The following is a 16,686-nucleotide window of genomic DNA, read 5'->3' on the forward strand; positions in this document are numbered from 1 at the left end:
TAGGCATTGGGGAAAACCTGTAAACATTTAACACAATGTACCATTGTCGGAACTCAAAATGTCCCTCAGACATTTTTGGATGTTCCAGGCCCAGGTCAGAAGCATTTGAGACCCTGGCACAGCTGCAAACAGCTGGGATTTTGGATTTAAACCATGGAATGATTTACCAACCTTGCAGGAAGAAGTCACAAAAGTTTAGATATTAGAGTAGAAGTAGTCACAGAGTAAAGGGAAGAATTTTTTTGTACACGGGGGTCAGAGGTTTTAAGATGGATTTGGGAAATGCCAGTGGAATCGGGTGGGAAATGCCAATGGAATCGGGTGGGAAGTGCCAATGGAATCAGGTGGGAAATGCCAGTGGAATGGGGTGGGAAATGCCAATGGAATCGGGTGGGAAATGCCAATGGAATGGGGTGGGAAGTGCCAATGGAATCGGGTGGGAAATGCCAGTGGAATTGGGTGGGAAGTGCCAATGGAATGGGGTGGGAAATGCCAATGGAAACGGGTGGGAAATGCCAATGGAATCGGGTGGGAAGTGCCAATGGAATCGGGTGGGAAGTGCCAGTGGAATTGGGTGGGAAATGCCAATGGAAACAGGTGGGAAACGCCAATGGAATCGGGTGGGAAACGCCAATGGAATCGGGTGGGAAATGCCAATGGAATCGGATGGGAAGTGCCAGTGGAATTGGGTGGGAAATGCCAATGGAATCGGGTGGGAAACGCCAATGGAATCGGGTGGGAAGTGCCAATGGAATCGGGTGGGAAACGCCAATGGAATCGGGTGGGAAGTGCCAATGGAATCGGGTGGGAAATGCCAATGGAATCGGGTGGGAAATGCCAATGGAATCGGGTGGGAAGTGCCAATGGAATCGGGTGGGAAGTGCCAATGGAATCGGGTGGGAAGTGCCAATGGAATCGGGTGGGAAACGCCCTTCCAGGGGAGGCAGTGCACTGAAAATTAACCAGTGATCCCTTTTCCCTGCTCCTTTCATTCCAGAGTGAGCCAGCAGCACTCCCCTGTGTCACACTCCCTCCCCAGACTTCCCTGTCACCGAGTGTTGACAGAACCAGTTTTTTGCAGTGTAAGAATCCTGTTGCTGTTAATAATTCAAGCTTCCCCCTGGCTCTGCTTTCCTCATTTCCAGCCCAACACCTGAGCTCGAAGCACTGACAAACTCATCTCCACTTCCAGAGGCTAAAATGAGAGAAAATCACCCCCACACTCCACTCCCCTCCTGCTTCCCACGGAGAATTATCCACAGAGACCCTAAAGGACTTTCAAAGCCCAACAACCCACAGAGACTGAGCTGTTTGGTGTTTGCCAACAGGATCATCCTGCCAGGAGCTGAACATCTGGCTCCTATTGACCAGGGACAGGACAAAGTCCACTCAGGTGTAACTGGAGCAGAGGGATTCACTTTTGCTTTCACCTCAACCCCTGAGAGAAGCAGAATCCTGCTCTCCACAAGGATTAATGAAAGGCTCCTCACTCCTCCATTCACCAAACCACCAGCAAATCAAAAAAAAACCAACAAAAAAACCCAAAACTTAATCCCAATTTAGCACAAACTGCTGACACAGACCTGCCTCTGTTTGGGTCTGGCTTTATGTGACCCCATCCAAGCTCAGGATTTGGGAGCAGAGCAGCAAAATCCTGGATGCAAAGAACAACCCACCGGTGTCCAGGGAGGACTCACCGAAGCAGCAGCTCTTTGGGCAGTTTTTTGTTGATTGCAGCTTCATCGTTGTTTGAGAACATCTGCAAGCACAAAAAAAAAAGGAAAAAAAAGGCAAAATTCAGTCACACATCAAGGGGACAAACTCTGCTTCACCCCAGGGAAGAAGGGGTTGGTTGATGAGGATGTTTCCAGATATCTGGACCAGGAAATTCCTAACAGATAAAACTTTGTGCTGCAGCTTTCCAGCTCCTGCACTGGACCACAGCTGGATGGAGCATCCCATCAAAACAGCTTAGAGCACGGCGCAAGGATTGAGAGATGAAATAGAAACTGAGATTTGCAGCTGCTGCAGTGATTTAAATGATAATTACGACGTGGCTGGGAGCTGGCACTGACCGGAGAGGCTTCCTCAGCACTTTGGGGATGCACCAAGGCACAGACACATCAAAACTGGGAGGTTTTACAGACCAACCATCTGGCCAAGGGGCTGGAGGGGAGAGAAGAGGGGTCCAGCAGCCCAAATATCCCCCAGACAGAGCTGGAAGGTGCAGGTGCAGCAGGGTTGGTTTCTGTGATGGAAAAGGTGCTGGGGGAACAGAGAAATGACCAAGTCCTGCAGAGCCCAGAACATTCTCCCAGCCCTCAGGAGCTCTGGGACAAACAGGACTGATGTTTAAACCACCAAGAATGGTTTAAAGGGAACTGGTTTAAATGGTTTAACCAGAGCTGGGTTTTGTATCCCTCCAAATCCATGGAAAACACACCAAGGAGTTTCCGAGAGAAACGTCTCTTTTCCAAGGAGTCCCAAGGAAAACAGAGAGCAAAGCCTCATGAGGAGAATCTAAATAAAAACAGTTCTAAGCTTTGGTACTGCTCTGCCACGGGGAAAATCCAGCACCTCCCAAATCCCATCCTGAGCAAGGATCCAGCACTTCCCAAATTTCCTGTCCCTGAGCATGGAACCAATCCCAGCACTTCCCAAATATCCAGTACCTGAGCATGGATCCAATCCCAGCACTTCCCAAATATCATGTACGGAGCAGGAATCCAATCCCAGCACTTCCCAAATCTCCTGTACCTGTGCATGGATCCAATCCCATCACATCCCAAATTTCCTGTACCTGTGCATGGATCCAATCCCATCACATCCCAAATTTCCTGTACCTGTGCATGGAACCAATCCCAGCACTTCCCAAATCTCCTGTACCTGTGCATGGATCCAATCCCATCACATCCCAAATATCCTGTAGCTGAGCATGGATCCATCACCAACAGCTCCCAAATTTCCTGTACGGAGCATGAATCCAATTCCATCACTTTCCAAATATCCTGTACCTGAGCATGGATCCAATCCCAGCACTTCCCAAATATCATGTACGGAGCAGGAATCCAATCCCAGCACTTCCCAAATATCCTGTACCTGAGCATGGATCCAATCCCATCCCAAATCTCCTGTCCTTGAGCATGGATCCATCACCAACAGCTCCCAAATTTCCTGTACCTGAGCATGGATCCAATCCCAGCACTTCCCAAATATCCTCTCCCTAACCATGGATCCAATCCCATCACATCCCAAATATCCTGTAGCTGAGCATGGATCCATCACCAACAGCTCCCAAATCTCCTAGTCCTAAGAATGGATCCAATCCCATCCCATCCCAAATATCCAGTACCTGAGCATAAATCCAATCCCACCACAACTTAACACGAAACCCAGCGTGAAAATCCGACGTGCTGCCACTGAATGGCCCTTTAAATGCTCCACTTGGTGATGGAAAGCTGGGAATTGAGGAACACCACCACCCCCAGGGAACAGCAAAGCCCAGGATTTCCGAGTCACACGCTGTGCTCCCAAATCCAGGTCTCCTTGTGAACCACCCCAAGGTGCCAGAGCACGGTGCTGAGGTGGGAACTCCCAAACTTCCATCCCAAAATGCCAGCCAGAAGTGTTGCTCCCCCCACAGACCCTTTTATCACTTCCCACCAGGAATATCACGGGAGCCTGGCAGCTCTCAGCCCAATTTGCTGCTAATTAAAACGAGCTTTGGCCATTCCCAGCTCCCACAGCTCCAAGGGCTCTTCCATCTCCAGGTGACTCTGGAGCCACAGTGGGTGGGGACAGACGTTCCCAAGGCTGGCAGAGCAGCACCTGCACATCCAGGACAGGACCAGCTAATTAAATTGATTAGTTGATTGATTAGGAGCTCAAGGAAATCATGGAGGGAGCTTGAATGGAGGAGGAATGCAGAGGAATTATTCATGGGAAAAAGGGATGTGATTCCCTTTCCCTCCCAGTTACAGATCCAAACCCTTTCCCACCACGGCCCAGACGTCAAATCAGGATTCTCCTCCCAAAAAAGGGATCAGAGAGCAGGAAGAGAACAAGGAGAAAGGACCAAAAAGGCACCAGAGCAGGACAGAACAAGGGCAAGAAGAGTTAAACCAGAAACTCCAGCAGCAGCCAGGAACCTCCTGTGCCTGACCAAACTCTGCCCATCAAATCCCCCAGCAGGAAAACCTCACCTCAGCCCCAGCACAAATCCCATCCCCAGACTGGCTCCTGCAGGAGTTTCCCTTTGACCAGCACTATCTAAAGGAATGTTTGGTTTTTTTTTTGTCTCTCACTAAAATTAGCCCTTGGACTTAAACCCTGAGGGGGCCCAGGCAAGATGGGCTCCAGGGGAGAACCTCAGCTGTGGAATTCCCCCTCCCTGGAATGCTGGCAAGAGCCAGGATGCATCTCCAGAATTATTTTCTCCAGCCTCCCTTCAAAGCCTGAGGCTCAGATGGGTGAAAAAAAGGCTGGAATTGGGATTTTGCTAAGTCATGGCAGCACGTACAGCTAAATATACCACGGACATGGGGACCTTCTGGCAAGTCCATACAAAAATAAAGCTCTGAAAAAATGTCTGAGGCTATTCTTGACTGCCAGGCTTTCAAAAAATTCTTCAAGGGATGAAAACAAAATGCCCCAAGTTTGCTTCTCCTATCATTTCTTTTATCTTCTTTAACACCAGGTGTCATAAAGGAATTATTCTGGACAAGACACAAAAAAACCACTTTTCTCTTGGATGTAAATTTTCAATTCTGTACCAAACACAGAATCCTCCACCAAGGAGCAACTTGTGAAGCCACATGGGATTTTTGGAAGAAATTCCTCCCTGTGAGGATGGGGAGGGGCTGGGATGGAATTCCCAGAGCAGCTGGGGCTGGTCCATCCCTGGAAGTGTCCCAGGCCAGGTTGGACACTGGGCTTGGAGCCACCTGGGACACTGCAGGTGTCCCTGCCATGGCAGGGGTGGCACTGGATGGGATTTAAGGCCCAACCCAAATCAGGCTGAAATTCTACGGAATTCAGGAAATTTATGAAAGAGATGAGCAAAAGTTGTGGGAAATAGAAAAGGTGAGAAGACTTCCAGAAAACTCTAAAAGCAGACCTTGGAAAGAGCAGAAAACTTAGAGCTAGCTGCAGCTGAAAAGTAGAAAATAGGAAAGTCTGGAAGTAGAAAAGTCTGGAAGTAGAAAAGTCTGGAAGCAGAAAAAGTTCCAATAGTACAGCAAGCAAGGACATGAAATTCTATGGAATTAAGGAAGTTGATGAAAACAGATGGGCAAAATAGAAGGAAACAGAAAAGGTGAGAAGACTTCCAGAAAACTCTAAAAGCAGGGGATGGGAACTGGGAATACAAATGGGAATGGGAAACTGGGATTGGAAAACTGGGAATGGGGATGGGAACTGGGAATATGAATGGGAATGGGAAACTGGGATTGGAAAACTGGGAATGGGGATGAGAATGGAGATGGGAACTGGGAATGGAAAACTGGGAATGCAGATGAAAATGGGGATGGGAACTGGGAATATGAATGGGAATGGGAATAGGAATGGAAAAGTGGGAATGGAGAACTGGGAATGGGGATGGGAACTGGGAACTGCAAATGGGAAACTGGGAATGGAAAAGTGGGAATGGAAAACTGGGAATGGAAAAGTGGGAATGGGGAATGGGAATGAGAATGAGAATGGGGATGGGAAATGGGAATGGAAACTTGGAATGGGAAACTGGGAATGGGAACAGGGAATGGGAAACTGGGAATGGGGATGAGAATGGAGATGGGAACTGGGAATGGAAAACTGGGAATGCGGATGAAAATGGGGATGGGAACTGGGAATATGAATGGGAATGGGAATAGGAATGGAAAAGTGGGAATGGAAAAGTGGGAATGGAGAACTGGGAATGGGGATGGGAACTGGGAACTGCAAATGGGAAACTGGGAATGGAAACCTGGGAATGGGAAACTGGGAATGGAAAAGTGGGAATGGAAAAGTGGGAATGGGGAATGGGAATGGGGAATGGGAATGAGAATGGGGATGGGAAATGGGGATGGGAAATGGGAATGGAAACTTGGAATGGGAAACTGGGAATGGGAACAGGGAATGGGAAATGGGGAATGGGAAACTGGGAATGGGGATGAGAATGGAGATGGGAACTGGGAATATGAATGGGAAGTAGGAATGGAAAAGTGGGAATGGAAAAGTGGGAATGGAGAACTGGGAATGGGGATGGGAGCTGGGAACTGCAAATGGGAAACTGGGAATGGAAAACTGGGAATGGGAAAGTGGGAATGGAAAAGTGGGAATGGAAAAGTGGGAATGGAAAAGTGGGAATGGAAAAGTGGGAATGGAAAAGTGGGAATGGGAAAGTGGGAATGGGGAATGGGAATGGGGAATGGGAATGAGAATGGGGATGGGAAATGGGGATGGGAAATGGGAATGGAAACTTGGAATGGGAAACTGGGAATGGGAACAGGGAATGGGAAACTGGGAATGGGGATGAGAATGGAGATGGGAACTGGGAATGGAAAACTGGGAATGCGGATGAAAATGGGGATGGGAACTGGGAATGCGAATGGGAATGGGAAGTAGGAATGGAAAAGTGGGAATGGAAAAGTGGGAATGGGGATGGGAACTGGGAACTGCGAATGGGAAACTGGGAATGGAAAAGTGGGAATGCAAAAGTGGGAATGGAAAAGTGGGAATGGAAAAGTGGGGATCAGCCCGCTGCCCACTCTGAACCCCAAACTCTTTACAGCAGAAAATTCAAAGCTCAGTGGAGAAAAGGGATGAAATCATTCAGAGCTTCGGGGAGTCAGTGGCTGCCAGGTTACAGGGGGCACCTGGGTGAGACAGAATCATCCACCTCGAGGTCCTCTCCAGGGAAAAAGCACCTGGAGCTGGCACCTCTGGAGAAACTGAGGCTGCCCGGGAAGCACCAACGCACCACCAAGGGAGGCGTCGGGAGAAGGGGACACCAATTTCTGCACAAAAAACCAACCGAGAGACACCCACAGAGGTGGGCAGGAAAAACAAGGCAGAACCATTGCCAGAAATACAACCAATAAAGTGCTGCACGTCTCTGCGTTAAGCAAAGCTTAAATTGAGAATCTATGAAATATTAGCTAATATTTTGATTTTAAACCGCTCCGACTCGGTTATTTGTGGGAGGGAAGCTGTGTGAGATGACAAATTTGTGGGTAATGGTGTGCTGAGGGTGAAACCTGCAGCTGCTGTGAGGTCTGGAGCTCAGTGGCCTCATGGGCCCCCTTAATTCAGGATATTCCAGGGTTCTGTGAGCCCTGATCCATCAAGAAATGGTGACCAGACCCTCCACAATTGCACAAAACCACAGGAAATTAAGCAATTCAAACCAAGCCAGAAAACAGGCCGCAATTATTAATGATTAGAGAACAAATAATGTGCTCTGGGAATGAATTTTAGGTTGGGAAAGTTGGGGAATCAACCACTGGTGGCAGAAATGAAAGATTATGTCGATTATGTCCATAGCTTGAATATTTTGGAGTTGACAGCCCAGCCAGTCTGTATGAGACACTTTGGAGATGAACCTTCCAAGCTCCAAAAGTCTTTTCTGTTCTGAAAGCTCGGTGTGAATTTGTTCAGAGTTTAAAATCCAACTCTGAGATGCACTGGGAGGTTTCTCCAGCTGTAAGGCTGCTGGCTCCCAGCCCAAATTCCAGGATTTCTGGTAGAATTTGTACCAATTTTATCTGTCGTGGTCCACACGGAGATGAACAATCCCAGCACAGTCACTGACACAAGAGTCACAGCAAACCTCACCCACAGCTCCAATCTCGTGAAAACAGCTGAGCACGAGCCACAGAACAACAGGAAAAATGTGGAATTCACTCAACATTTCCTTTGGAAAAGCTCAGGGAAGCTTTGAAACAACTTCTCACAAACATGGTCAATATGTACTGACACCTTGCCTCGAGTTCTGCTCATCTGGGGGAAAAACTCCACTGCTGTGACAAGGCTCAAATAACAGAGACATGAGAGACATCAGCTCCCTTCCCAGGACAGGATTTCAGGGAGCAGCAGCTGGAGCAGCCTAAGCTGCCTTCCTGGAGGCAAAAAAAAAAAAATAAAAAAATTAAACTGCAGAGATAAGTCACAGTGAAGTGCCAGAGAAATCCAAGGGCTCCTCAGGGGACGCCATCCAAAGAATGAAGTTGTTTACATCCCTCCAGCCTGTAGCTACGCAGGGAATTTTATTTCAAAACCCATCCCAGTTTAATGTGCATTAAGTCTCCAAGGAAATGGCTGGCTGCTGGATGAGGCCAGGCTGTCACAGGCTCTGGTGTGGCCCTTGGGATGCTCTGTCAGGATGGGGAGGGATGGGAATGTTGGCGCTGCCCTCCTGGCCCAGCCACGCTCGGGCTCCCAACCAGGCAAAAATCCTGACTAAGCAGCACAAACAGAAAGAGAACCTGGCCAAAAAGACTTATTACAGGCTTAATATGCCTAAAAATAGCTGGATAGGCAGGGGGCTGGATGGGCGCTGTCATAAATTTGGGAAAGTTTAAATTCCTGCTGGGATGGAGGAGAGACCCGAGCCCAGCCTGGATTTGGGACACATTAAATAAAGAATATTTTTTTGAACCAGCAATGCTCCATACCTGAGTCAAACCCTACAGGAATGGAGCTCAAGATGAAGCTCTTCCCACTGCAAACCTCTCTGTGCAGGAAGTGCCCTGAGGGGGGAAAATCCCTCAGTGATGGATGGAATTCCACAGGGTGAGATACCAAAACCCCAACCCAAAATCTGTTTGGATTCTGTGAAATCACCTTGCCAGGGCCAACGCTGCCACCCCAACCCGAGGCAGAAGGAAGAAGTGAATCCTATTTGGGGCAAAAACAGCAATAAAAATTTGGGACACCAGGTCACACAGGCTGAAGCCAAAAGCCATTTTCCTGGTGGACGCTCCCTAATCTCCCTTTTGCACAATTTAATTTTGCTCCAAATCTCCCCCAAATCCCCCAGTCCTGCCTGCCAGACTGTTCTCCCCAAACCAACATCCCAAACCACCCCTGCGCTCCGCTGAAATCACAGTTCCAATTTACTACAAATACACTTAGAATGGATTAAAAGAAAAAAAAAAATCAAAAAAATCAAACCCAAAAATTGAGACATGATTCAGTATTTTCAGCCTAAACCCAAGGCTTACTCAGCTCTCTGAGGCTCATCGTAATTCAAATAAGCTGATTTGATAAATTATAGTTCTGCCCCACCCCAACACCTGAAATTCTGTTATTACTACTGGTAATATTATCCTTATTACTATTATTATTATTGGTAATAAGGTGTTTTTTTCACTGCTGGGTTTGTATCCAGCTATTATGTAAGAAGATCTAAGCTCGCTGGCGTAAATATTGGGAAATAAAGTCAAATGATGGCGACTTAAATTAAAAAATCCACCTAAGGTGAGGTGAGGAGGGCACGGGGAGGGGAGTTTGTCCCAAAGGATCAGGCAGGGATGCCCAAACCCCAAAAAGGGATTGGCAGGTGCAGGTTTCACCCCGGATCAGGGAGGATAAAACCCTCCCAGGGCTGACTTTCCCAACAGCGTGACTCAAAGGAAGCTCCCAGCCAGCGAAAACAGTAATTAACACCATGTCCCAGGCCCCAGTTAATGAGGGTGGCCAAAAAAAAAAAAAAAAAAAAATAAAAAATGGGATGTGCCCGTGGCTGCCAGGCCCTGAGACAGAGTGAGAATTTAACAGGGTAAAAATCCCTTTAGATTGAAGTAAAATGTGCTGCTTTAAGCTTGCTAAATATGCTGTTGAGTCTGGTAACTACAACACTAACAAAGTTGTCCCAGCTAAATTAAAAAAAAAAAGATAAGAAAGACTCCTCAGACCTTAAAACAGACAAGGCAGAGTGACCCAAAAGTTCTTTCTGTACTTGCTAACAAAAACAAGTGTAACTAGTTAAGTATAACATAAAATTAATCCCAATATCCAAATCTTTCCTCTTTTAGTTTAAAACCCTCCCCCTTTTTCATTGTCATGGAAAAAATCATGTGTCCCTGGTGGGGGGGGGGGTGGAACTGGATGAGTTTTAAGGTTCTTCCAACCCAAAATCTGCTGGGATTCTGTGAAATCACCTTGCCAGGACCATTCACACAACCCCTGCCCGAGGCAGAAGGAAGAAGTGAATCCTATTTGGGGCAAAAACAGCAAGAAAAATTTGGGACACCAGGTCACACAGGTTGAGACCAAAAGCCATTTTCCTGGTGAACGCTCCCCAGTCTGCACAATGTAATTTTGCTCCAAATCTCCCCAAAATCCCTCTTCCCAAGGCACAGCAGCAGCACAGTGGGGGTGTGAAACACAACTTGTGGTTTCCATCTCTTCCCATCTCATCCTTCCAACAACCACTTTGAACCAAATAAATGAACAGATTATTATGATTCACCTGCCCAAATGAAGCGCTGGTGTTGAAAAAGTGTTACGTGTGATGTGGCACGACACCGAAATTAAAAATAAACGAGGGTGGTGGAGTGAGCAGGAATATGGGAAATCCATCAGCTGGGACACCCCCTTCCCAAAAATATTTATTTTTTTACAGTTTTTCTCATTATCTATGAGCCATATTTTTAGATACCATCCAAAAAAAAACCACACTGCAACAGCTGTGCCACCTCAGGTGTTCTCTGGGTTGTGCCACCAACAGTTTCTCTTCCCATATAAAACAAAATTCCGTGGCGTTACGTCACTTTTTGCAAGGAGAGTCAGAGCAAAGTGCTCCTGCCCTGTTTGTGTCCCTGTGTTTGCACAACCTCCATTCCTTGGAGCAGCAAAGCCCCAGGCAGGAGCACAGGGAGGAGCCCAAAAGGATCAGCCTTAAAGCCAAAAACCCCTGAAAATTCAACATTTCAGAGGCAGGAACGCAGCAGATCCCAAAACGGGATTGGGGACATTGAGATGATTCCATTTCTGAACACGGGCAGGATGAATTATCAGAAGGCAGCTCGATTTTGGAGCATTTAGCTCATTTCACAAGAGCTGGGAACTCCAGAGGTGCAGAAAGGTCAGGATTCCCTCCTATCCCACTGAGGAATCCAGAAATGCCACGGATCCACGCATTCCTCAGGCTGCAGGAGCTCACCAGAGACTCTCATTCCTCAGAGACATCCCTGGAGCTGCCAAATTTTCATTTTTAACAGGGCAAACTGCCCCAAAACCCGACAGGCCCAGAGGAAGCTGCAAAGGATGGAGCTTTTTGTGTGCTGCTGGTTTTGAGGAGGTAGGGGAGACTACACGGATGGCTCAGTCAGGGGAAAAAAAAATAAAATAAATTAAATTAAAAGAATAACTGGAATTACTTAATCTTGACAACGTGGCTGAGGGAAATCCAGGACAGCTCCAGATTGCATCCTAGGGGATGGGAATATGGAAAAGAGAATTTGGGCCTTGGTAAATGAATCCTCCAGAGCATCAGGAGTCACTCAGAAGCACCAGGAGATGCCTCCTCTCCTCTCTGCTGTTATTTGGCTGCTCTTCATCAGGCAGGAAGCAGAGAAATCCCAAATATAAGCATGGATTGGGATCTGCTGGGGCACGTTGCACATTAAACCAACACCACAGAGAATTAGGAGTCAATCTGGGTAATGTTTTCCCTCTTTGTTTGCTTTGCTGCACTAAGTGGTGATTTTCTCTGCGGTGGCCACACCTCCTGCAAAGGGACTGATCCCAATATGCTCCATGGCATTCCCAAGAAAACGAGAATTCCACTCTTCCTGGGATCAGAAACCCACACGCAAGTCCAATTTAAGGAGCTCTGCCCATATTCCACACCATTATTTTCTTTTCCTACAGTAAGGAATTCTTGTGATGAACCACGAGTGGATTTGCGAATGACCCAACAACAATGGCTCAGGAATCTGTTTGCGTGGCCCCACAAAAGACAATAAACCAAGTGCAAACCCAACCCAGCCTCCCCCTCCACAACTCACGCCTTATTTCAATCTAAACCAGACCCCAAGTATTAGTCGCAGCCCCAAATCGGGCTATTTTTACCCCAAAATAAGATTCCAGACTCAAAGGCCTTACTTCCCCCTGCTCAGCCAGGGGAACTGCCCTGGCAGTACCCACAGGTGAGGAGGAAGAGGAGGAGGAAGAGGAGAATTAAACACCCACTGCCTTCATGACCTGACAAAATTCCACAGCTCTGACAGCAGCTCCCAGCCTCCAGACGTTTCTGCCCAATTTTCCCCCTGTGCCATGAAATGGGAACTCTCACAGACCTTGCACTTGCAAAGCACAACCATTACAAACTGGTTTCTAGGAAGCACAGAGGAATTTCCACCCATTCTGCCCCTCTGGAAAAGAAATCTGTTTTTAAGTGTGAACACACAGTTTTGGAAGCTCTTCTGAGCATACACAGCCTCAGTGGAAAATCAGGAATTTAAAGGAAAACAGCTTTAAAATTCCCCAGGTTATCCAGGTGAGCGGGTCAGAGATAATCCAAGGATTCCTTGGATTTATAATCATGGAATGGTTTGGGATGGAAGGGACCTTCACACTCATCCAGTGTCACCTCCTGCCATGGGCAGGGACATTTTCCACTGTCCCAGATCCTCCCTCTCCAACCTGGCCTTGGACACTTCCAGGGATGGGGCAGCCACAGAACACAGCAACCAAAACAGCCAAGAAACAGAAAATTATGTTTAAAGGCACTTCTTGCAGCTCAAAATAAGCCTTTCTATAACACACCAACACTTCCTGTATAAATATAGGTTTTAAAAATTAATTTTAGGCCTCAAAGGCTCCTCGGAGCGTTTTTGCTCCTTTTCCAACTCGTCTGTTTTTTTACTATGAGAAGAAAACAACATTCCAGCAAAGAAAGAAACCCCACCCAAAACAGGCCAAACAAAACTCTTCCCCCACTGTTTTTCCCCTATGAATTGGGCTCATCTTGTCCTGGTGCAACCCTGATGAAAACCCTCCCAAAACTGGAATAAACTCCAGCACTGAGAGACGAAGGCTGAGGAAGCAAAGGATGTTGATGCTCTACTAGAAATTTCCCCCCCCCCAAAAATCTATCACCAACCTGCTTTTTACTCTTTGCTCTGTATCCAGCCACTCTGCAGCAGTGCAAAATAATAATTTAAAAAAAAAAAAAAAAAAAAAAAAAAAGAAAATAATCTGTGCAGGCAAGAAGAGCACAGAACATTAAATACAAAAATTTGGATAAGGCAGGGCTCATGTGCAGGCTCCTCTCTGGAGTTCCCAGGGTGAGCCCAGTGCTTTTAGCACTGGATGCTCCAGAAATGGGAATATTGCACAGCCCGAACACCCCAAACTCACACGGATCTGATGGAGGAAGAAAACAATCCCACGTGCAGTGGGGGACCACCAGCATTTCCTGCACTTTTCTCAACTCCAGGGCTGAGGAATCCCACACGGAGGTTTGGGGGAGCCAAAACCTCTCCAGTTTATCATTAACCAGCATTTTCCCCTCGTCGCCATCCCACCCCTTTTCCAACAGGCACGTCTTTACCATCCCAGGCTCTTTTTTGTCCCCCACGAGGGCCGGGGAAGCAGCGAGCAGGGATTTCCATCCTCCACAGCCCGTGGCAGCGATGGGAAGTAAATCCCGCCGCTGCCCTTCCTCCCTGCCGCCTCCTCCTCCTCCTCCTCCTCCCACGGGAAGACAGCTGGGACAACAATGCGGCTGGAATCGGCCTGGCTCCACAGTCCGCTTTGTGGCCCGTGCTTTGAATAGATCTCATTGTTCACCCTCCTCTCCTTCCGTCCTCTCCATCCCCCACCGCCCCGCGAGCAAAATTCATCCCCCCGGGCTCCTGCCCCAAAATAAAGAAGCGGCGCTGGGGGTTTCTTTCCCCACCATGAAGACCCCCCCCAAAAAAAAAAGCTGTTGATGTTTTCCAGGAGCAATTCCGCACGTCTGCTCCACAGTCAACTTCCCTGCCAGCGCTCGCACCCGAGGCAACACGTCGGCGGCTCCGTGCACCCCAAAATCCCCACGGGAGGTTGTGACAGACGGGGGCACCCCCAAAATGGGGAGGGGGAGAGGTTTGATACTGGTAACCCCCAAACTCGCACCCCCAAAATGGGGAGGGGGAGAGGTTTGACACCGGTAACCCCCAAACTCGCACCCCCAAAATGGGGAGGGGGAGAGGTTTGACACTGGTACCCCCCAAATTCGCACCCCCAAAATGGGGAGGGGGAGAGGTTTGACACTGGTAACCCCCAAATTCGCACGCCCAAAATGGGGAGGGGGAGAGGTTTGACACTGGCACCCCCCAAATTCGCACCCCCAAAATGGGGAGGGGGAGAGGTTTGACACTGGTAACCCCCAAACTCGCACGCCCAAAATGGGGAGGGGGAGAGGTTTGACACCGGTAACCCCCAAACTCGCACCCCCAAAATGGGGAGGGGGAGAGGTTTGACACTGGTAACCCCCAAATTCGCACCCCCAAAATGGGGAGGGGGAGAGGTTTGACACCGGTAACCCACAAATTCACACCCCCAAAATGGGGAGGGGGAGAAGTTTGACACTGGTAATCCCCAAATTCGCACGCCCAAAATGGGGAGGGGGAGAGGTTTCACACCGGCACCCCCCAAATTCGCACCCCCAAAATGGGGAGGGGGAGAGGTTTGACACTGGTAACCCCCAAATTCGCACCCCCAAAATGGGGAGGGGGAGAGGTTTGACACTGGTAACCCCCAAATTCACACCCCCAAAATGGGGAGGGGGAGAGGTTTCACACCGGCACCCCCCAAATTCGCACCCCCAAAATGGGGAGGGGGAGAGGTTTGACACTGGTAACCCCCAAATTCGCACCCCCAAAATGGGGAGGGGGAGAGGTTTGACACTGGTAACCCCCAAACTCGCACGCCCAAAATGGGGCGGGGGAGAAGTTTAACACCAGCACCCCCAAAACCCGGGGGTCACAGCCCTGAGCCTCTCCACGTCCCCACAGCCACCCCCGACAGACCCCAGCCCCATTTGCAGCCTCCCACCCCACTCACAGACCCCCAGCCCCACTCACAAACCCCCACCCCATTCTCAGACCCCCAGCCCCACTCACAGCCCCCCACCCCACTCACAGACCCCCACCCCACTCACAGACCCCCAGCCCCACTCACAGACCCCCACTCCCACTCACAGCCTCCCACCCCATTCTCAGCCCCCCAGCCCCACTCACAGCCCCCCACTCCCACTCACAGACCCCCAGCCCCACTCACAGCCCCCCAGCCCCACTCACAGACCCCCAGCCCCATTCACTGCCCCCCGCCACAGGAGTTTACATCCATCGAGGGAACAAATCCCCCCGAAATTGGGGGGTGGAGGGGAGCAGCGTCTCACCAACCACCCCCCAAACCCGGGGGGCACAGCCAGGAGCCCCCCTGAATCTGCACCCCCATTCCAACAGAACCTGCGGTGCCCACCTCGCTTTGCCCAGGTGGGATCTCGGGGGGATCTCAGGACCCTCAGAGGGGATCCCGGAGCCCTCAGGGGGGATCTTGGAGCCCTCAGGGGGGATCTAATGGGGGATCTCAGCGCCCTCAGGGGGGATCTCAGGGGGATCTGAGAGTCCTCAGGGTGAATCTGGAGCCCTCAGGGGGGATCTCGGAGCCCCTCAGAGACCTCAGGGGGGAACTCAGGGGGATCTCGGAGCCCTCAAAGAGGATCTCGGGGAGGGGGGAATCTCAGAGGCCTCAGGGGGATCTGAGAGTCCTCAGGGTGAATCTTGGAGCCCTCAGGAGGCATCTCAGGGGGGATCTCAGAGCCCCTCAGAGCTCTCAGGGGGGATCTCAGGGAGATCTCAGAGCCCTCAGTGGGGATCCCAGGGGGGATCTTGGGGCCCTCATGGAGGATCTCAGAGCCCTCAGGAGGGATCTCGGGGGGGATCTGAGAGTCCTCAGGGTGAATCTTGGAGCCCTCAGGGGGCATCTCGGGGGGGGATCTCAGGAAGGATCTCAGAGCCCTCAGGGGGATCTCGGAGCCCTCAGGGAGGATCTCGAGGGGGATCTTGGAGTCCCCATGGGGGATCTCAGAGCCCTCATGAGGGATCTCAGGGCCCCTCGGAGCCCTCAGGGGGGATCTCAGGGGGGGTTTCAGGGGGGATCTCAGGGAGGATCTCAGAGCCCTCAGGGGAGATCTTGGAGCCCTCAGGGGGGATGTGAGAGCCCTCAGAGGGGATCTCAGGGCCCCTCGGAGCCCTCGGGGGGATCTCAGGGGGATCTCAGAGCCCTCAGGGGGGATCTCGGAGACCTCATGGGGGATTTCGGGGAGGATCTCAGGGGGATTTCAGGGCCCTCAGAGAGGATCTCAGGGGGGATCTCAGGGAGGATCTCAGAACCCTCAGGGAGGATCTCAGGGAGGATCTCAGAACCCTCAGGGGGGATCTCGGAGACCTCATGGGGGATTTCGGGGAGGATCTCAGGGAGGATCTCAGAGCCCTCAGGGGGGATCTCGGAGACCTCATGGGGGGATTTCAGGGAGGATCTCGGGGGGATCTCGGAGCCCTCAGGGGGGATGTGAGAGCCCTCAGAGGGGATCTCAGGGGGGATCTCAGGGAGGATCTCAGAACCCTCAGGGGGGATCTCGGAGCCCTCAGGGGGGATTTCAGGGAGGATCTTGGGGGGATCTCGGGGCCCTCAGGGAGGATCTCAGAGCCCTCG

General features: G+C 50.1%; 1 protein-coding gene across 1 annotated transcript in view; it reads right to left on the reverse strand.

Moving 5' to 3' along the window:
* Positions 1-16,686, reverse strand: part of FBXL20 (F-box and leucine rich repeat protein 20) — a 44,266-nt gene that overhangs the window by 26,836 nt on the left and 744 nt on the right. The window contains exon 2 of the mRNA XM_077788306.1: positions 1,698-1,759. Within this exon, the coding sequence (XP_077644432.1) occupies positions 1,698-1,759 (62 nt within the window). The remainder of the gene's footprint in view (positions 1-1,697; positions 1,760-16,686) is intronic.

The sequence above is a fragment of the Lonchura striata genome, chromosome 25, assembly GCF_046129695.1.
Source record: "Lonchura striata isolate bLonStr1 chromosome 25, bLonStr1.mat, whole genome shotgun sequence".
Lineage (NCBI taxonomy): Eukaryota > Metazoa > Chordata > Aves > Passeriformes > Estrildidae > Lonchura > Lonchura striata.